This window comes from Hyperoodon ampullatus (genome assembly GCF_949752795.1).
Source record: "Hyperoodon ampullatus genome assembly, chromosome: 1".
NCBI lineage: Eukaryota > Metazoa > Chordata > Mammalia > Artiodactyla > Ziphiidae > Hyperoodon > Hyperoodon ampullatus.
The window spans coordinates 155090328-155112242 of NC_136914.1; the positions used below are offsets into that span (position 1 = coordinate 155090328).

Sequence of the window (21915 nt, forward strand, 5' to 3'; positions counted from 1 at the left end):
TAATGGATCATGAACAGTTTTTACAGTAAATAAGCTGTTAGTAAATGAGGTGTTTTTTTTTCCATCAGAATAAAATCACTCTCAAAGTTCAAGATGGTAATCTTAAAGTCAATTCAACAGGATAGTCACAACGTTATAAAAATTTTCTTGCTATGCATGTGCAGGAAAAAATGCCTAATTTAACCAAGAAAAACAAATTAAGGTTATGATTAGTCAATAATCATATGTGTTTTGAAAGTAGTGTTTTTTTAGAATACAAACAGAAAAAGTATTTGATAATGTCCACAAATTAATGAAAACATATTCACATATATTACCTAGTGAAATGTGGTATCATTGCGTTTCCCCAAGCAATAAATTCAATACATCCTATATGTAAAAATACCACCAACTCTCCCCTACCACAAACACACAAACACCAAGCCATATTGTCAAGCAAAATATTTTTAATTAGTAGGCTGATCATAAATAAATCCACATAAAAGATTTAACAGAATTACAAAGAGTTTTGTGTTTCTTTTGTGGACTCAATTCGTAATATGCATTAGTCAACCTCATTCTCTAACTGCCACCAAAAGAGTTGTCATCCACCAATGCAGCACAGTTTAAGCAATTCATATTCTGTAGTTACATTTTTACATTTTCTTTACAAATGTAACATTTATGTACATTATATATATATTTTTTCTATAGTTCATGTACTGAAACTCTATTGTTTTTACAGGGAAAATATTGAATTCATTTAATGAATATGAATCATTCCTTGTTAAAAAGTAATTCATATAAACAAATAACACGGTACCACTGCCTTTTGGCATCTCTTGTCAGAGTTCAAGTCCAGAAATGTTATATTAATTATAAGAAAAGGGAATTTATCTAATATTACATTATGACATATCATCCCACATAACTACATAAGTTTGCCGGCTTGCAATGAACAGAGCACTGTACTGCTGCACTACTGGAAATGTGTGGAAACCGATTCAAAATATACTTCGCGAAACAGCATCATCATTACCATTAATTTAGGATGAAGAAAGTCTGTCAAGTTCTTTCTTCCTCTTTACCTTTTGCCAAAGCCTCAGACCAGGTGCTATGCTACACATTGTCTCTTGTAACAACAAATGCCTACATTTCAAATTTCCTATGTGCTTCTCTGACAGATTACGCTTTACCTAGGTTACAGACGTTTTTCTTCTTATTCAATTTTATTCCACTTCACTTACAAATCTGCTGCTGAACGTGAAGCAAAAATTCATAGTAAGAGAAGGCGGCTTCTGTCCGGTCTTCAATCAAATGTTGAAAAAATTCTGTTTTGGCAGGGCTCTCATCTCTGAAGAAGAAAAAGGAGTTTTTATCTATAATGCATACTATTAAAAAGAATACTTATACTTATTAAAAAAATTACTAATTCATAGGGACTTGAAAATGAATAGGGGATGTTAATCAAGTAATAGCATTCTACCACTAGAATGTATTTTGATATTATTATCTAAAATTTGCTTTTGAAGACAAACAATTTCACATAGATTGGACAGGATAAGACAATTTCATAATTAAGTTATAGAAGTACTTACTTTACCACGTGAAGAATTGGGTTTAATGGTCTGTTGTCTCTAAGCCAGGTTATAAAGGATCTAGCTCTTTCTGATGAAAGGGTGTCTAGCTCTGGAAGATGTGTCTGGTAAAAAATGTAATTAGGAGATTATTTCCTTTCTCATAGACTTAGGTAGTGTTAGGACTCAAACATGATTGCCACTATCACCAACCAACTGCCAGCACTCTATTCCCAGCCCAAACAGCAGCAAACAAATATATGAAATTTACACTGTTGATAAATCTATTTATATTTTTCTAAGTCATAAGATATACTTAATGATAAGTATGTGACTGATATTTTACCTGAATATTATACTTTTTTCCAGACAAGTCAATAAAACATACACAATGATTAGTATTTCATGTATATTGTGTTACACTTTGTATGTTTCTTCTAAAGGAAGTATTCAAGAGAAGGGGGCTATCACTAAGCTCCAATTTCACTTATAAACAACTATACACTATACCCTATTCTAATAATAGGCATTCTTAGGGAACTGTATGTTTTCTTTAGTCCTTAAAATTTAAGGGCAAGGAATTTTAAAGAATAGTGTGAATGTGTAAATATATTTAAACACTATATGCAAGACTATTTTAGATACCTAAAAAGTTTATATTTTGCACATTATTCTCTCTTCAGGTTGTATTCTTTTGAATAGATGCATAGATATTACTTATTTAATGCTACAAGTATATGTGTACATATAAATACTTCCATGAATATGCCTATAGGATATATTCTTAGGAGTAAATAATTTACTGTTTCATACACTGTGTGATTTTAATTTGAACAGATATTGTTAAATGACCCTCCAAAAGACTGTGTAAATGTAGAGTCCAATCAATAGTATTTGACAGGCCCGTTGACCTATTCCCTCTGCATTACTGCCTGTTATCAAATTTAAAAAAATTTTACCAGCTGGCAAAAATCTGATAAATGAAAGAAATGCTATGCTGTTATTCTGTTTTCTTAATTACAAATGAAGTTGAACACTGTTTCATATGGCCACTACTATATTTTCTGCCCATGAATTGCCTGTTCAAATTATTCCTCATTTTTCTTTTCTTATTTGAGGGAGTGCAGATGTCCTTTTCTTTTCTTTTTTTTTTTTTTTTTTGCGGTATGCGGGCCTCTCACTGTTGTGGCCTCTCCCATTGCGGAGCACAGGCTCCGGACGCGCAGGCTCAGCGGCCATGGCTCACGGGCCCAGCCGCTCCGTGGCATGTGGGATCTTCCCAGACCGGGGCACGAACCCGTGTCCCCTGCATCGGGAGGCGGACTCTTAACCACTGCGCCACCAGGGAAGCCCCGAGATGTCCTCTTCTTAAAGATTTGTAAAAGAACTTCTTATCCTAGAGAAATAAGCCCCTTTCCTGTCATATGAGTTACCGATAATCTTCTGATTTGGTTGTCTTTTGGCTTTATTTATTTTACCAGATAGAAATGTTTTATTTTTATGCTCTCACATTCTTTAACCTTTTCTACCACTGACTTACAAAGGCCTTACCCATTTTAATATAATAAATACTATTTTTCTAATATTCCATTTTTTCAGTGATTTGAAATGCAATCTTTACTGCATTCTATTTTTCATGAATTAGATTCATTTCTGTATTCTGTTCTGTTCTACTGATATGTTTATTGTGCCAGTATCACTGTGCATAAATACAGCTATAAAATAAAGTTTACTATTTTATTTAGCAGGACCTGTTTTTCACGTGCTTTCCCCGCTGCTGATAGTATTCTCTCTTTTCAAACTTTTCCTAATTACCCTCATTTGTTGAGTCTTAGAAATGAACTATGGGATTAATGTGTCAAATTTAAAAAAATAAACAGCGAATGTGGTAAGAATCACATTGAATTTATATTCATTTAGGAGAAAGCATATATTTACAATAAGGTAGGCCTTTTCCATTAAGTATAGAGAACTGCTTTCAGAATCATATTTCTTTGGTATTAACACACATATAGTAAAGGCCTACTGAAAAGATTATGTTTATTATCAGCAAAATAATTTCAATTAGAGAAGTTAAAGCTGTTGGAAAACAGTTTGGCAGTTGCTCAAAAAGTTAAACTTAGAGTTTACCATATGACCCGGCAATTCCACTCCTAGTTACATACTCAAGAAAGCTTGAAAACAGATGTTCACACAAACACTTCTACATGAACTGTTCATGGCAGCACTATTCACAACAGCCCCAGAGTAGAAATAAAACCCAAATGCCCATGAACAGATTATTGGATAAACAAAATGTGGTATATTCATACAATGGACTATTATTTAGTCATAAAAAAGAATGGGGCTTCCCGGTGGCGCAGTGGTTGAGGGTCCCCCTGCCGATGCAGGGGACACGGGTTCGTGCCCTGGTCCGGGAGGATCCCACATGCCGCAGAGCGGCTGGGGCTGTGAGCCATGGCCGCTGAGCCTGCGCGTCCGGAGCCTGTGCTCCGCAGCGGGAGAGGCCACAGCACTGAGAGGCCCGTGTACCACAAAAAAAAAAAAAAGAATGAACTACTGATACATACTACAACATGGATGAACCTTTAAAACACTGTGAGAAGTAAAAGAAGTCAAACACAAAAGGCTGCATATTGTGTGATTCCATATACTGTATATGAATTGTCCAGAACAGGCAAATCCGTAGAGATAGAAAGTAAACTAGTGGTTGCCAAGGGAAAATAGAAAGGAAGAACTGGGATTAGGAAACAAGATGGCGGAGTAGAAGGACGTGCTCTCACTCCTTGCGAGAACACCAGAATCACAACTAGCTGCTGCACAATCATCGACAGGAAGACACTGGAACTCACCAAAAAAGATACCCCACATCCAAAGACAAAGGAGAAGCCACAATGAGACGGTAGGAGGGGCGCAATCACAATAAAATCAAAGCCCATAACTGCTGGGCGGGTGACTCACAGACTGGAGAACACTCATACCACAGAAGTCCACCCACTGGAGTGAAGGTTCTGAGCCCCACATCAGGCTTCCCAACCTGGGGGTCCAGCAACGGGAGGAGAAATTCCGACAGAATCAGACTTTGAAGGCTACCGGAATTTGATTGCAGGACTTCAACAGGACTGGGGGAAACAGACACCACTCTTGGAGGGCACACACAAAGTACTGTGCGCATCAGGACCCAGGGGAAGGAGCAGTGACCCCAGGGGAGACTGAACCAGACATACCTGCTAGTGTTGGTCTCCTGCAGAGGCGGGTGTGGCTGTGGCTCACCGTGGGGACAAGGACACTGGCAGCAGAAGTTCTGGAAAGTACTCCTTGGCGTGAGCCCTCCCAGAGTCTGCCATTAGCCCCACCAAACAGCCCAGGTAGGCTCCAGTGTTGGGTCGCCCCAGGCCAAACAACCAACAACGAGGGAACCCAGCCACACCCATCAGCAGTCAAGTGGACTAAAGTTTTACTAAGCTCTGCCCACCAGAACAACAGTCAGCTCTACCCACCACCAGTCCCTCCCATCAGGAAACTTGCACAAGCCTCTTAGATAGCCTCATCCACCAGAGGGCAAAGAGCAGAAGCAAGAAGAACTACAATTCTGCAGCCTGTGGAACAAAAACCACATTCACAGAAAGATAGACAAGATGAAAAGGCAGAGGGCTATGTACCAGATGAAGGAACAAGATAAAACCCCAGAAAAACAACTAAATGAAGTGGAGATAGGCAACCTTCCAGAAAAAGAATTCAGAATAATGATAGTGAAGATGATCCAGGCCCTCGGGAAAAGAATGGAGGCAAAGACCGAGAAGATTCAAGAAATGTTGTATCTAGAAGACCTAGAAGAATTAAAGAAAAAACAAACAGAGATGAACAATACAATAACTGAAATGAAAACTACACTAGAAGAAATCAATAGCAGAATAACTGAGGCAGAATGGATAAGTGACCTGGAAGACAGAATGGTGGAATTCACTGCTGCGGAACAGAATAAAGAAAAATGAATGAAAAGAAATGAAAACAGTCTAAGAGACCTCTGGGACAAAATTAAATGCAACAACATTTGCATTATAGGGGTCCCAGAAGGAGAAGAGACAGAGAAAGGACCAGAGAAAATATTTGATTATATTCGAAAGAGATTATAGTCGAAAACTTCCCTAACATGGGAAAGGAAACAGCCACCCAAGTCCAGGGAGCACAGAGAGTCCCATACAGGATAAACCCAAGGAGAAGCACACCGAGACACATAGTAATCAACTTGGCAAAAATTAAAGACACAGAATAATTATTGAAAGCAGCAAGGGAAAAACGACAAATAACATACAAGGGAAATCCCATAAGGTTAACAGCTGATTTCTCAGCACAAACTCTACAAGCCAGAAGGGAGTGGCATGATATACTTAAAGCGATGCAAGGGAAGAACCTACAACCAAGATTACTCTACCTGGCAAGGATCTCATTCAGATTCGATGGAGAAATCAAAAGATTTACAGACAAGCAAAAGCTAAGAGAATTCAGCACCACCAAACCAGCTCTACAACAAATGCTAAAGGAACTTAAGTGGAAGACACAGAGAAAAAAGGACCTACAAAAACAAACCCAAAACAATTAAGAAAATGGTCATTACCTTAAACATGAATGGATTAAATGCTCTAGCCAAAATACACAGGCTTGCTGAATGGATACAAAAACAAGACCCATCTATATGCTGTCTACAAGAGACCCACTTCAGATCTAGGGACACATACAGACTGAAAGTGAGGGGATGGAAAAAGATATTCCATGCAAATGGAAATCAAAAGAAAGCTGGAGTAGCAATACTCATATCAGATAAAATAGACTTTAAAATAAAGAATGTTATAAGAGACAAGGAAGGACACTACATAATGATCAAGGGATCAATCCAAGAAGAAGATATAACAATTATAAATATATATGCACCCAACATAGGAGCACCTCAATACATAAGGCAACTGCTAACAGCTATAAAAGAGGAAATTGATAGTAACACAATAATAGTAAGGGACTTTAACACCTCACTTACACCAATGGACAGATCATCCAAAATGAAAATAAATAAGGAAACAGAAGCTTTAAATGACACAGTAGACCAGATAGATTTAATTGATATTTATAGGACATTCCATCCAAAAGCAGCAGATTACACTTTCTTCTCAAGTGCGCATGGAACATTCTCCGGGAGAGATCACATCTTGGGTTACAAATCAAGCCACAGTAAATTTAAGAAAATTGAAATCATATCAAGCATCTTTTCTGACCACAACACTATGAGATTAGAAATGAATTACAGGGAAAAAAATGTAAAAAGACAAACACATGGAGGCTAAACAATGTTACTAAATAACCAGGAGATCACTGAAGAAATTATAGAGGAAATCAATAAATACCTAGAGACAAATGACAATGAAAACACAACGATCCAAAACCTATGGGATGCAGCAAAAGTTGTTCTAAGAGGGAAGTTTATAGCTATACAAGCCTAAGTCAAGAAACAAGAAAAATCTCAAATAAACAATCTAAACTTACACCTAAAGGAACTAGAGAAAGAAGAACAAACAAAACCCAAAGTTAGCAGAAGGAAAGAAATCATAAATAGCAGAGCAGAAATAAATGAAATAGAAACAAAGAAAACAATAGCAAAGATCAATAAAACTAAAAGCTGGTTCTTTGAGAAGATAAACAAAATTGATAAACCATTAGCCGGATTCATCAAGAAAAAGAGGGAGAGGACTCAAATCAATAAAATTAGAAATGAAAAAGAAGTTACAACAGACACCGCAGAAATACAAAGCATCCTAACAGACTACGACAAGCAATTCTATGCCAATAAAATGGACAACCTGGAAGAAATGGACAAGTTCTTAAAAGGTATAACCTTCCAAGAATGAACCAGGAAGAAATAGAAAATATGAACAGACCAATCACAAGTAATGAAATTGAAACTGTGATTAAGGATCTTCCAACAAACAGAAGTCCAGGACCAGATGGCTTCACAGGTGAATTCTATCAAACATTTAGAGAAGAGCTAACACCTATCCTTCTCAAACTCTTCCAAAAAATTCCAGAGGAAGGAACACTCCCAAACTCAATCTATGAGGCCACCATCACCCTGATACCAAAAGCAGACAAAGATACTACAAAAAAAGAAAATTATAGACCAATATCGCTGATGATTATAGATGCAAAAATCCTCAAGAAAATAGTAGCAAACAGAATCCAACAACACATTAAAAGGACCATACACCATGATCAAGTGGGATTTATTCCAGGGATGCAAGGATTCTTCTACATACATAAATCAATCAATGTGATACTCCATATTAACAAATTGAAGAATAAAAACCATATGATCATCTCAACAGATGCAGAAAAAGCTTTCGACACAATTCAACACCGATTTATGATAAAAACTCTTCAGAAAGTGGGCAGAGAGGGAACCTACCTCAACATAATAAAGGCCATATATGACAAACCCACAGCAAACATCATTCTCAATGGTGAAAAACTGAAAGCATTTCCTCTAAGATCAGGAACAAGACAAGGCTGTCCACTCTCACCACTAGTATTCAACATAGTTTTGGAAGTCCTAGCCACGGTGATCAGAGAAGAAAAAGAAATAAAAAGAATAAAAATGGGAAAAGAAGAAGTAAAACTGTCACTGTTTGCAGATGACATGATACTATACATAGAGAATCCTAAAGATGCCACCAGAAAACTACTACAGCTAATCAATGAATTTGGTAAAGTTGCAGGATACAAGATTAATGCACAGAAATCTCTTGCATTCCTATACACTAATGATGAAAAATCTGAAAGAGAAATTAAAGAAACACTCCCATTTACCATTGCAACAAAAAGAATAAAATACCTAGGAATAAAACTACCTAGGGAGACAAAAGACTTGTACGCAGAAAACTATAAGACACTGATGAAAAAAATTAAAGCTGATATCAACAGATGGAGAGATATACCATGTTCTTGGATTGGAAAAATCAATATTGTGAAAATGACTATACTACCCAAAGTAATCTACAGAATCTATGCAATCTCTATCAAAGTACCAGTGGTATTTTATATGGGACTAGAACAAAAAATCTTAAAATTTGTATGGAGACACAAAAGACCCCGAAGAGCCAAAGCAGTCTTGAGGGAAAAAAATGGTGCTGGAGGAATCAGGCTCCCTGACTTCAGACTATACTACAAAGCTACAGTAATCAAGACAATATGGTACTGGCACAAAAACAGAAACATAGATCAATGGAACAAGATAGAAAGCCCAGAGAGAAACCCATGCACCTATGGACAACTAATCTATGACAAAGGAGGCAAGGATATACAATGGAGAAAAGACAGTCTCTTCAATTAGTGGTGCTGGGAAAACTGAACAGCTACATGTAAAAGAATGAAATTAGAACACTCCCTAACACCATACACAAAAATAAACTCAAAATGGATTAAAGACCAACATTAAGACCGGACACTATAAAACTCTTAGAGGAAAACATAGGAAGAACACTCTATGACATAAATCACAGCAAGATCTTTTTTGATCCACCTCCTAGAGAAATGGAAATAAAAACAAAAAGAAACAAATGGCACCTAATGAAGCTTAAAAGCTTTTGCACAGCAAAGGAAACCATAAAGAAGATGAAAAGACAACCCTCAGAACGGGCGAAAATATTTGCAAACGAATCAAGAGACAAAGGATTAATCTCCAAAATATATAAACAGCTCATGTAGCTCAATATTAAAAAAACAAACAACCTAATACAAAAATGGGCAGAAGACCTAAATAGACATTTCTCCAAAGAAGACATACAGATGGCCAAGAAGTACATGAAAAGCTGCTCAACATCACTAATTATTAGAGAAATGCAAATCAAAACTACAATGAGGTATCACCTCACACCAGTTAGAATGGGTATCTTCAGAAAATCTACAAACAACAAATGCTGGAGAGGGTGTGGAGAAAAGGGAACCCTCTTGCACTGTTGGTGGTAATGTAAATTGATACAGCCACTATGGAGAACAGTATGGAGATTCCTTAAAAAACTAAAAGGAGAATTACCATATGATCCAGCAATCCCACTACTGGGCATATACCCAGAGAAAACCATAATTCAAAAAGACACACGCACCCCAATATTCACTGCAGCACTATTTACAATAGCCAGGTAATGGAAGCAACCTAAATGCCCATCGACAGATGAATGGATAAAGAAGATGTGGTACATATATACCATGGAATACTACTCAGCCATAAGAAGGAACGAAATTGTGTTCATTTGTAGAGACGTGGATGGATCTAGAGACTGTCATACAGAGTGAAGTAAGTCAGAAAGAGAAAAACAAATATTGTATATTAACGCATGTATGTGGAATCTAGAAAAATGGTACAGATGAACCAGTATGGACACCAAGAGGGGAAGCGGCGGGGTGGTGGTGGTGGTGGTGGGATGCATTGGGCGATTGGGATTGACATGCATACACTGATGTGTATAAAATTGATGACTAATAAAAACCTGCTGTATAAAAAAATAAATAAAATAAAATTCAAAAATTAAAAAAAAAAGAAAGGAATAACTGGGGGATATAGGTTTCTTTTTGAGGTGAATGCTCTGAAATTAGATACTGGAAATGGTTGTAAACATTGTGAATATACTAAGAACGAATGCACTGTACACTTTAAAATGGTTAAAATGTGACTCAAGGGAATTTTATCTCACACAAAAAATTTTAAACAAGTACACAAAATCCACTGACCATTTTCTGTGGTATTGATGCAAAATTCGGATACCCGAGCACATCCTCTATAAAGTTACTGTCACAGCTTTTTCCAATCCAAATGTAAAAAACCTAAAAATAACAATAACAAAATATTAAAACTCCCTAATCAGAAACCCAGTATAGCTACTTTTCTCAAAATTATCAAGCATAAAAGAGGCAAAGTATACTAACTCAAATCAAGTAGGAACAAACATGAAAGTAAAAAAGGAAACCTGTAACTGGCACATTTGGAATCTACATTCAGGAATCTAGAGTGGTTCATATCTTCTCTGCTTAAATGTCAAGGCTTCTCATAAAATATATTTTACTGCTTTCCTTACCTTTTTCCCAACAGGAATGTAATGCTTCAACCAGGATAACTGACTTTCTCTATTTCACCCACTAGTTCCATCATTTCAATTACTGCCTCTGTACTTTAACTAATGCCTCCCACCCCTACCCTATTCCTGCCCCACCCCATACTGTGGCTATCAGAATCCCTTTCCTGGGATCACAAGGCATCATTTATGAAGCCATCCTGCCCATTCTGACACCCTTCACCACCACCCTGTCCAATGACCTCTCCTGAACTCCTAATTATTAATGGCATTTCAGACAATGGATGAAGCTGAACTAGATAAATTCTTGAGGTCCCTTTGAATTTTATGATTCTTGATGGTAAAATCGTTGAAGGCAGGAATTTATCTCTTTACTTCTCTTAAATAAATTGACCACCTGTGCCAGTTACCAATTTACTGCCTTTGAGTTCCTAATCCATCTTTCATTGCCTGATCTGTGATAACAGAGCTGGACCCTGTAAGTGTTTCTCCTTTTGCCAGCTGGAAGTGTTAAGCTTTTGTCAGTAGTGGGTGCTTACAGAGCCACAGTCCATAAGGAAAGCACCGTCTCGTGTCAGTTTCTCTGCAGACAATTTTTGAAGAGGTGGCTGAGGTACCACCCTGTCATTAACGTGTATTGCACCCTGAAAAGGAAAAGATGGAATGTGAATGTACTTACATTACTATTATTACAGGCTGGAAGCTAATGGCCCCTAGTTCTTTATGAAATACTGAAAAATGATACTTGAGAATTTTGTAGGATGCAAAAAAATACAGTTGACCTTTGAACAACATGGGTTTGAACTACATGGGTCCACCTATATGCAGTTCTTTTCAATAAATAAATAAATACTACAGTACTACATGATCTGCAGTTGGTTGAATATGGAACAGAGGACACAGAGGTCTGACTATAAAGTTACACACGGATTTTCAATTGCACAGGGGTTGGTGCCCCTAACCCCCTCATTGTTCAAGGGTCAACTATATTGATAATACATTACCACCTTGGCTGTAGAATCAAGACGCTCAGATGTATTTAAATTAAAAGATTCTTGAATGTATTCAAATTTAAAAGATAAAAACATGAATATGTAAAATGACCTGTCCATTTCCTTCCCTTCTGGGATCAGGATATGTTAAAAGTATGACTACTAAATCTGCTGCAAAGGACTTTTTTACATTCCTCTAGTAACAAAATACAGAGACGATTCCAACTAGCAGAGTTTTAACACAAGGAAGAAAAAAGACATTACATATTTGCATATTAAAAATACTGTTGGGGCTTCCCTGGTGGCGCAGTGGTTGAGAGTCTGCCTGCCGATGCAGGGGACACGGGTTCGTGCCCCGGTCCGGGAGGATCCCACATGCCGCGGAGCAGCTGGGCCCATGAGCCATGGCTGCTGGGCCTGCACGTCAGGAGCCTGTGCTCCGCAGCAGGAGAGGCCACAACAGTGAGAGGCCCGCGTACCGCAAAAAAAAAAAAAAAAAAAAAATACTGTTGGATACCAGATTTGGTTTACGATAATATAATCAAAGTTTCACTCTGTTCACATCAGAAACAGTCAATATCTTCAAAATATAGATGGAACTGCCCACTCTATAGCATACCTTTGCAGTAAATGTAAGCAAACCCACAAGGTGAATTACTTCCCAGATGAAATTATTTTTGAAAAGTCTGTAACTATGACAGTATCTAATAGTCCTATTGTCTAATCAAATCCATAGTTTGTGTCCTTATTTAATGTATTATCACCACAGGGGAAAAACAGATGGAAGAAATTGCTAATAATACATTACTACCTTAGCTGTAGAATCAAGACACCCAAATAAATTTAAATTAAAAAATTTCAAACACATTGAAAAAAAATCATACCTCATCTGTCAGTCTGTCTATCCTGTATAGGTTGGGATGAATCATTTTCATTAGATGAACAAGTGGCTGACACTTTATCTGACACATGGCATATACACGATCATCCAGGCGTGTGCTTGTACCTGTTCTAAATGCTTTCTACATGGAAAAACGATACACATTTTTCAGTAAAACATAAATATAGTGGACAAATATTAAAACAAATATATACCAGCAGTCATGGAAAAAGCACAGCCTTCAAACCAGACAGGCCTGGATTCAATTTTCAGCTCTGACATTCAATAGGTAGGTATGTGAGCAAGTAACTCAGTTTCTCAAAGCTATACTGTCATCATAAGAAAAACAGGGAACATATATATAACACCTACTGTGGTGCCTAAGACTTGGGAAGATGTTCAATGAACAGTAGATCCTTTCCTTCAAGTCTTTCCAGGAGCACACAATATGAGTGTGCTATACGCACACCATTATTCAAGCTGCTCCCACATGTTAGACTGAGAGCATATGGTTGTACGAGACTCATCAGTATGTATTTATACTCATCATGTATTTGTATACTGTCATTTTCCACTCACCTTTTCCTGTTCAAAACTCTTCCAATGCTAAGCTGCATAACTGTCTAATCAAACATTTAAAACCCCTCAGAAAACCTAGGTTTCATTTTTCACCTATGTATCAAGAATTTCAAAAGACTTTATTAAATCTAACAGTATATAGAGAACTACCTGTTTGAGAAGGGCCAAAACATAGAGAGGGAACAACTTGAGGGAGCTGGGTGCTATCAACCCGGAGTGCTGTAAATTTGAGACAGTTGAGCCATATGCAGATAATGAATCCACCACAGCGTTCACTAAGGCATCTCTTGCATCTGATAGGCTTGATGAAATTGATCGATCCACAGCTATAAAGCAACCAAAATGAAAAAGAATTTAATCATTAGATGCCAATGAATACTATAAGAGATAAGATTTACATGCAATTTTTAAGAAACCAACAAAAATTCCATTTTTAGGTTAGAAAAATACATTTCACTTGCTCCCTCAATTTAAAAGCATCTGGGCACTTCCCTAGCAGTCCAGTGGTTAAGATTTCCACTGCGGGGGGTGTGGGTTCAACCTCTGGCTGGGCAGCTAAGATCATGTATGCTGTGCAGTGCAGCCATTAAAAAAAAAAAAATCTGCTCATTAGACAATTTTGGAACTAAATCTGAATAAATCTGACAATCAGAACAAATCTAGGTTGTTTTGGACCTTTTTCTTTTAATCTTTTTAAGCCTAAAAACACTTAATTGCTATTGATATATTAGAGAAGATGTACTATCCATCTACTTCTGAGAAAGCTCTGGGTATCTTTTCATTACTCAAACAGAAGTCACGTGTATAAAGCATCATTCTTTTCTGCATAAACAATGCAAGTTCTGCAATCTGAATTATCCCTTATGATCCTCTAAAATCTTCTCTGTCAAAGCATTCTTTGGTCAACAAAAAAAGAGGTCAAACTAAACACAGGTTCCCTAAATATAGACAATGAAGAGCCAGATATCAGTGTGGAACTTATTTTCCTCTAGGTACATATTTTAGTAAAACAGAGATACAAATGCCGAAATATTAAAAATAAAACAATTATTGAAAAATAGTTATAGTATAATTCATTTGAAATATAAGATAAAAAATGACAATTAAAATATTGGGGGGCTTCCCTGGTGGCGCAGTGGTTGGGAGTCCGCCTGCCGATGCAGGGGACGCGGGTTCGTGCCCCGGTCCGGGAGGATCCCGCATGCCGCGGAGCGGCTGGGCCCGTGAGCCGTGGCCACTGAGCCTGCGCGTTTGGAGCCTGTGCTCCGCAATGGGAGGGGCCACAGCAGTGAGAGGCCCGGGTACCGCAAAAAAAAAAAAATATTGGGATCCTTAGTAAATGTTATTAAACTTTTTCCCAAAATGAATAATAATGGTTATCTTTCTCCAGGACTTCATGGAAAATAACAAGGTTCATTTTACATCTACATTCATCTAAAAGGTAAATTCATTAAAAACAAAACACTGGGGCTTCCCTGGTGGCGCAGTGGTTGAGAGTCCGCCTGCCGATGCAGGGGACACGGGTTCATGCCCCGGTCTGGGAAGATCCCACATGCCGCGGAGCGGCTGGGCCCGTGAGCCATGGCCATTGAGCCTGCGCGTCCGGAGCCTGTGCTCCGCAACGGGAGAGGCCACAACAGTGAGAGGCCCATGTAACGCAAAAAAAAAAAAAAAAAAAAAAAAAAAAAACAAAACACTGTGTTATACTAATTCTCCAAAGGAGTTTTCTAAACTTACATATAGTAAAATTTACTTTCAGAGTGTCATATATGTATGTCAAATGCATAGCCATGTAATCACTGCCACAATCAAGATCCATCATTCTAAAAGTATCCCCTGTGGCTGCCCCTTTGTAGTGAAATCCTCCCCCTGCCACCAACCCTGATAATCACTATCTATTCTTCATTCCTATAATTCTCACTTTTCCAGAATGTCATATAAATGGAATCATATGCATGTTGTCTTTTGAGTCTAGCTTCTTTCACTTAGCATAATGCCTTTGAGAGTCACACCCATTCACATATCAACAGTTCATTCCTTTTTATTGCCGAGTTGTATTCCATTATACGGATGTACCATAATTTGTTCACGCATTCACGATTTGAGAAACATTTGAGTTGTTACCAGTTATGTGATTATGTGATTATGAATCCCACACATAATTTTTAAACTAAAGAAGTAATAAGAAATGTAAGAACAGTCCAATTCACACCGTTGCAAATGAAAATGTAAAACATATACTTTTTAAATAAGGGATTTCTAGGGTAAAAAAATGCCCAGGCTTCAGTTTTTAGGACAGGAAAATATATTTCACCTGTTGCTTCACTTTTTTACTCACCCATGTTTGCCAGGAGGCAGATGGAAGCTTGTACATCAGCTCCTGCATATACATCTGCTAGCGAACTGACCACTGGCAAGCAAAGTGTGTGCACTCTAATTCTCCGCTCACCTAATGAAAGGATGGATCCATGTCATTGCAAAATACATTAGACCAAGAAAGAAAGCAGACAGGTCAAAATATTATTCAAGCTAGTGTTTTGATTGTATTAAATCACCAACAGGATTTTGAAACGCAAAAACAAAGTTTTACAATAAACATGTTTTAAAGAAAATTAAACATTCTCCAAATCTGAACACAGACTATGAACATATATTTTGTATATAGTCGAAAATTGGGTTCTGGTTTTATCTTAATATCACTCATTCTAAATTATACACAACATAATAAAATATCAGAAAACTTAGACTATGAAATAACAAATGTAGGCCTGAAGTGCCATGCAGAATTTCTTATGTTATGGGGATAGAAATAATGCTCAGGATGACACAGATAGATTTAGTATGAGTTATTATAGTAGTATGATCCTGGGAATACAAATCTTCCATAAGTCAAAAAGATATTCTTTAAAGATTCAAAAATGAATATAAAAAAAGAATGGAACATATATTTGATTAACTAATACAAATTCTATTACTTCCCACTGGTGTTCATTCTTTTTTTGTGTGTGTGTCTCTAGTGTCCCAGTCCCTTACCCTGAATTCCAAATCTGATACCAACTGCTTCACTGACATGTTCACTTAAAGTCTCAAAGTTACAAAGTTTAGTCCAACTTAGTTCACAAATTCTTTTTTTTTTTTACATCTTTATTGGAGTATAATTGCTTAAGAACGGTGTGTTAGTTTCTGCTTTATAACAAAATGAATCAGTTATACATATACATATATTTCCAAATCCCCTCCCACTGGTGTTCATTCTTTCTCCCTATTCTCCCAGCACGTGAAAGGAGGGGAGAATTACTGTTGCAGGTTACGTTTCATTTCTGTTAACATTACCCTTGCTTGATGTATATAACAGGGCTGTCTGAAAGCACACTAAGGAAGTATCCGTCAAACTTTCTTCAATTGACAGCTGTACTGCAAATCCAGCATCAGGATTGATGTTGGCGAGGGATAACAAATCAGTGGAACGGACAAAGAAGTTTCCATGAAAAGTGTGCATCGAAAGACCTACAGAAGAGAAAACTTGTTATAAAAGATGACGTAACACTAGTATCTTTACCTCAGGCTAAAGCTACTTTTTAAAATAAAAAATATCTCTGATTTTGAATTAAAAGGATAACTGGGGAGTAGTACTGGATTGTTGGTGGAGGTTCTAAAATATCAATTCAAAAACACCAATGCAGGTTATATAAAAGGAGGCTACACATTTAACTTGTATTGATGATCTTATAATATTTTCCTATAGGTAATTTGAAGTCAGACAAAATTTAAAGTCAGACAAAATTTGAAGTCAGACAAAATTTCCTATAGGTAATTTGAAGTCAGACAAAAAAGACCTAATGTACAAAATTAAACAAATTAAGGTTACTATACAACTTACTTAAGAATTAAAATAAGGGATGAGAATCCCTCCAGCAAACATTCACACAAAAGAGATAATGTAAACTGAAGACCATTTGAATGATTAGGAAGGCAAAGACTATTAATCTGACGATTTTCACTTAAGATCTTCCCTATTCCTCAAGTTCTTCTGAAATCACCTCCAATGTGGACTTTCTCTTGGGTTCTTTCTAATAAAGCAAAACATTACCTTTGCCCACTTATCCAAATTGCTTAAAAAATTGGGCAATTATTTAATAACTATATTTAAAACAGGGTATAGCTAACTGGATCAAGCAGAAAATCCTTTATGATTATTATAGGTAGTCAAAGGTCATCAGTATATGAATGCTTATTAATTTTGACAAAAGTATATAATATAAAGTATAATTTACATAATTTCATACCTTTAGTACACCTTATTCTCATAACAGCTTCAAATCCAATTTTTCTTGTGAGATATCGTTTTAGATCTTTTTGTAACTTTTCTGCTTGTGAAGGATTGTGAGTATAGTGGAAAGATGGGTAATAATAGATGCACCCTGCAGAATACTTGGACATGCAAGCTTTAGAGAGAAATATAAGTAGTATTAGCTACAGAAACAATAATATTCTACTTGTCCAATAGCAGTGCACATTCTGTATTATGAAAAAATCTAACTCGTAGTGAAAAAAAACTAAAGTGGTCAAAATGGGGATAATATATATATCTGAGAAACATAAACATTTGTAAAATATATAATAAATTTACTGTTGAGCAGAATGGTAAAGGATTGTATTTGAAAAAAACAACAACCCATAGTAGCATTTTATATGTGTATAGTGCTTTAAAGTTTACGGTTAATTTTCATATACATTATCTAATTCACATCTTTCTCCCCAAACTATTGAGAACTCTTAGTAAAGAGTTTAGATTTAATTATATGCTAAAAATGTTTATGTAAGCAGATAAACACAATGATATCTCCTTACCTAGAGAAGCGAGATCAGAGTACTGTGAACTTAAAAGGAACAGATCCACTGCAGTCTGCTGCCCTGAGCAATCTAAAGCAAGTTTCTTATAAAAATCAGTTGCAGGGCCAAGATGCTGTACAACCTAAGTCAACAGGTCATAAAGTAAGAGCTAGAAACCTTGAATTATGCATATATTTCTGTCTGTTAAAATAAGGAAGAGGATATCCTCTGTCCCCCTATCAAACTAAGGAGTTCTTAAATGTCTAGGTAGTTGGCACAAATTTCCTATGAGGATAATAACAATCACTAACATTTATAAAGCACTTATGTGCCAGCACAGATGTTTTATATAAATTATTTAACCCTCATAATAACATATATCTCATAGAGTTACCAACATTTTACAGAGGAGAGAACTGAGGCCAAAAAAATGATTATGTAACTTGACCAATTACATTGTCATTCAGTGGTAGATGCTGGAATATAATAAACCCAAGAAGTCTGGCTCCAGAGTGAGTGCTGTTACCCATTACTGTACGTATACTGTTACATAACAACATGAGAGGATAACAGATTAAGGAAAGTTTTTCCTGTTGGTATGAAGACACTTGAGGTGAGGATGTGGCACTGGAGAACAGTTAAGAATGCAAGAGCCGGGCTCCAAGTTCTTAATTACTATGCTACATTGCACAACAAAATGTTTCAATCTTCTTAATTATAGTGTATGACTATTATATCAGAGTTTAAAATGGAAGAGATACTTAAGCTTTTGAGTCCCAGGCAGATAAAGAACATCTCTGGAAGTTAAATGAGAAAAAAACCCCTCAAACTGTATCAAAGAATCAGTAAACACTTTGCTCTGTTCAAAACACCTCAGTATTTTGTAATGGATTACAATATAGTGCTATTCTTCTTTAGCAAATTGGTAAAGAATAAAAAAGCAACAATACTTAATGGTGGCTAGAAGATGAGTCCTTAAGAGTACAGGTTGATAAAACCCCCAGTAAGTAGAATACAATAATAATTTAAATACAGTTTATACTCATTGATCCAATAATTTCACTTTTAGGAATTTATCTTATGGAAAAAACGAATACGTGGCTAAAGATTTATAACACTATTAAACATGTTCATGTTTAATTCATACTCATAACTAGTTGTAATGGCACTTTCATACATATGTAAGTTGAGGTCAGACAAAACTTATGTACAGAACAAAAATGATTGTCCCAGTTCATTTATTATTTGAAATAGGGATTAAAATACCCTGACCAAATCTTCATGTGAAACCCTAGTAATATTCAGCCTCATATTCTTTTTTTTTAATAGTGAAAACACTGGCAACAACTATTCAACAGCTAGCAGGCAATTAATTAAATCGAGTTTTTCACATTTACTAAAAAACATTTTTTTTAGGAGAATTTTTGGGGACCTCAGAAAATGCTATGTACTCTTCAATGAAAAAAGTCATTTAAAAAATATAGAATAATGTATGATACCCAGTTATGCTTATTTGTATTTGTATAACTAAATGCTATTATCTTGACAGTGAGATAATTGACTTATATTTGTTTCCACTTTCCAAGTTTTATACAATGATTTATATTACCTTTATAATAAAAAACTTTATTAGTATGTGCATGTTAAATTATAATATCTCAGATTTAGTAAGTATAATCACTTGTGAAATAGAAAAGAACAGTGGAGTCAGAAAATCAAGTCACACCTTTACCATTAAATACTTAATAACTTTTGGCAAGACCATTTAATCTGTTTCCTCATTTGTAAAATAAAAGGGTTAGAGTAGATAATTTCTAAATTTCTATGACTTGTAAACAAAGTAATAAAAAGAACACACTGCAACACAAAAACAAAACAATAATTGAATTAAACTCTCTTACCAGTTTTCTTTTTTTTTTTTTTTACTATCAATGAAGTAGAAAAATAGAATAACAAATAATTACACAGTCTATAGAGGTAGAAGACATGATCTTAAATATGACAGAGAAACTAATATAAAATACCTTTGTGCTTGATCTCTGATTAGGATCTTCTCTGGACTGCAGAAGTCCTGCCCCCAAGGAAGGCAACTGTGTCTGAAATACAGACACACGGCCACCTGTTGGAGACATTAATTTAAAGGCAGCCTGGAGCGCAGGACCCAGGGCACTGTGTGTTTCTCTTGTATTGGTGAACATATTTGGTAATGCATTCAGTAAGTCTTTTATAAGCTGGGAAAACAAAGATTAAAAATTGAATTACTGAGAAGGCAAAGCAATATTCTTCTTTAAAATATTCCAGAGTACAGTACGTGCCACTACATTTTGGAGGACTGTAAAGTGAGTAGTCAACAGATATCTACCTACATTGTCTACTGCAATGTTAATATACACCAAGTAAACACATGTTCAGCATTTTAGTAATCAGTTGAAGTAAGAGAAATACTTTAATACTTTAAGAAAAAAATCAATCTCACCTCTTTACTTTCATACAGATTCACCAGTAAGCTATCCGGTGTAGGCAGGAAAACATCTATAGGGAAAACATATATTTTAACCAAATGATAAATCAAGCCAAAAGAATTCTGAATTAAAAAATCTTAGTTTTTCTAAGGCCATACATGTAACGGGTACCATAATATTGCTTTATTAAATATATATATACACTCTGTGTATTATATGTGTGTGTGTGCCCGAGCATGTATAAGTACACACACATGGGTGTAAAAAACTTAGAATCAAGTATTTTCCAGGAAAAGTTATTTTAAAACAAATACCAAAGTAGGCCAAATTATCCGTATAGCATTATGACAAGATGTACTGTAAAATAAAGCAGGCTTAATTCCAAAATTCTGTTTTATTAATAAATAGTTTTATTTTATTCACTGCTTACCATCTATATCAGACACAATCAACATCTGAGGCTGTGATAATCCTTCTTGTAAATTGTAGAAATGAATAGTGCTATCAAAGGTCATGAATCCTATTCTTGTTCGTGAATCTCCAGGAAGCCTAAAGAAAGAAATGATAATTTTAAAAACTATTTTTCATTCCCAATGTTATCTTTTTGGCTTTGCATAGTCCATTGAATTCGCAGTCACTCATCTTTGTTGGACTGGCTCCTATTTCTAGGGCTATATTCTCATATACTTTTCCAGCAAGCTAACTCTTCAGTCTTAAAAACTATTTCTTTGCAGAGGGTCTTCCATTGCCACACAATGCTGAAGTTATGTCCAAATTAAGCACTTGAGACTTAAAAAAGGGCAAATGCTTCAATCAAGGATAAAAATATGAAAACTCCAAGTTACTAACAGAATCTAAAAGCAAATCATTTAATGTCTATGGATGTTTTTAATCTTGAATGTCTCAATGTTATCAGTTTATTCACAGGCCAAGATCAGTGACATGCAATTATGGTGGCTACAGCTAGCACTCAGTAGAGCAAGGACTCTCAAACTCAAATGGAAGATGGGGGAGAAGAACCTTTTGGAATAACCTAGTACTTCTGACAAAATATTCATATATAACCACCCTTACACCTCTACACATGTCAAGGATCACTGCAATAGGAAACTACTCTTACTAACAATCTTAAGTCATATTTCTTATGAGTGTTGGAGTAGAAAAAGAAATGTATAAACAACTTTGTTTTCCAGAGATTTGGAAGGTTCATTTTTTAAGTTATTTACAGGTCTCCTTCATGACTAATACTGGTAGACACACAGGTAGGAATTAAAGCCAAGTATAAGCACCCTATGCTATACTCTGTTTCCACTTCCACAATAAAGCTCCTTACTAATGTGCCTGTTCAGTTTCTGGTTTCCTGAAGTATTCAGCACAAAATCAATTCCCTCCTTCCCTTTATTTGGCTCATTCTCTCATTAGCACATTTGAAACTATCTTATGAAAAACTCCTTGCTCAGGCATAAATTACAGCTAGATTTCTCTCATTTCTCTCTT

The 21915-nt window shown here is 36.0% G+C and overlaps 1 protein-coding gene across 6 annotated transcripts in view; it reads right to left on the bottom strand.

The window, feature by feature from the left end:
- Window positions 1-426: 426 nt before the first annotated feature.
- Window positions 427-21915, bottom strand: part of SEC24B (SEC24 homolog B, COPII coat complex component) — a gene marked incomplete at its 5' end in the record, with an annotated part of 94063 nt that continues 72574 nt past the window's right edge. For all 6 annotated transcript variants that reach the window (XM_079700982.1, XM_079700981.1, XM_079700984.1 and 3 more), the window contains 13 exons: window positions 427-1333; window positions 1578-1681; window positions 10332-10424; window positions 11212-11316; window positions 12549-12686; window positions 13274-13449; window positions 15462-15572; window positions 16457-16630; window positions 17410-17568; window positions 17975-18098; window positions 19981-20187; window positions 20433-20488; window positions 20849-20967. In XM_079700982.1, the coding sequence (XP_079557108.1) occupies window positions 1219-1333; window positions 1578-1681; window positions 10332-10424; window positions 11212-11316; window positions 12549-12686; window positions 13274-13449; window positions 15462-15572; window positions 16457-16630; window positions 17410-17568; window positions 17975-18098; window positions 19981-20187; window positions 20433-20488; window positions 20849-20967 (1681 nt within the window). In that variant the 3' untranslated portion in view covers window positions 427-1218. The remainder of the gene's footprint in view (window positions 1334-1577; window positions 1682-10331; window positions 10425-11211; window positions 11317-12548; window positions 12687-13273; window positions 13450-15461; window positions 15573-16456; window positions 16631-17409; window positions 17569-17974; window positions 18099-19980; window positions 20188-20432; window positions 20489-20848; window positions 20968-21915) is intronic.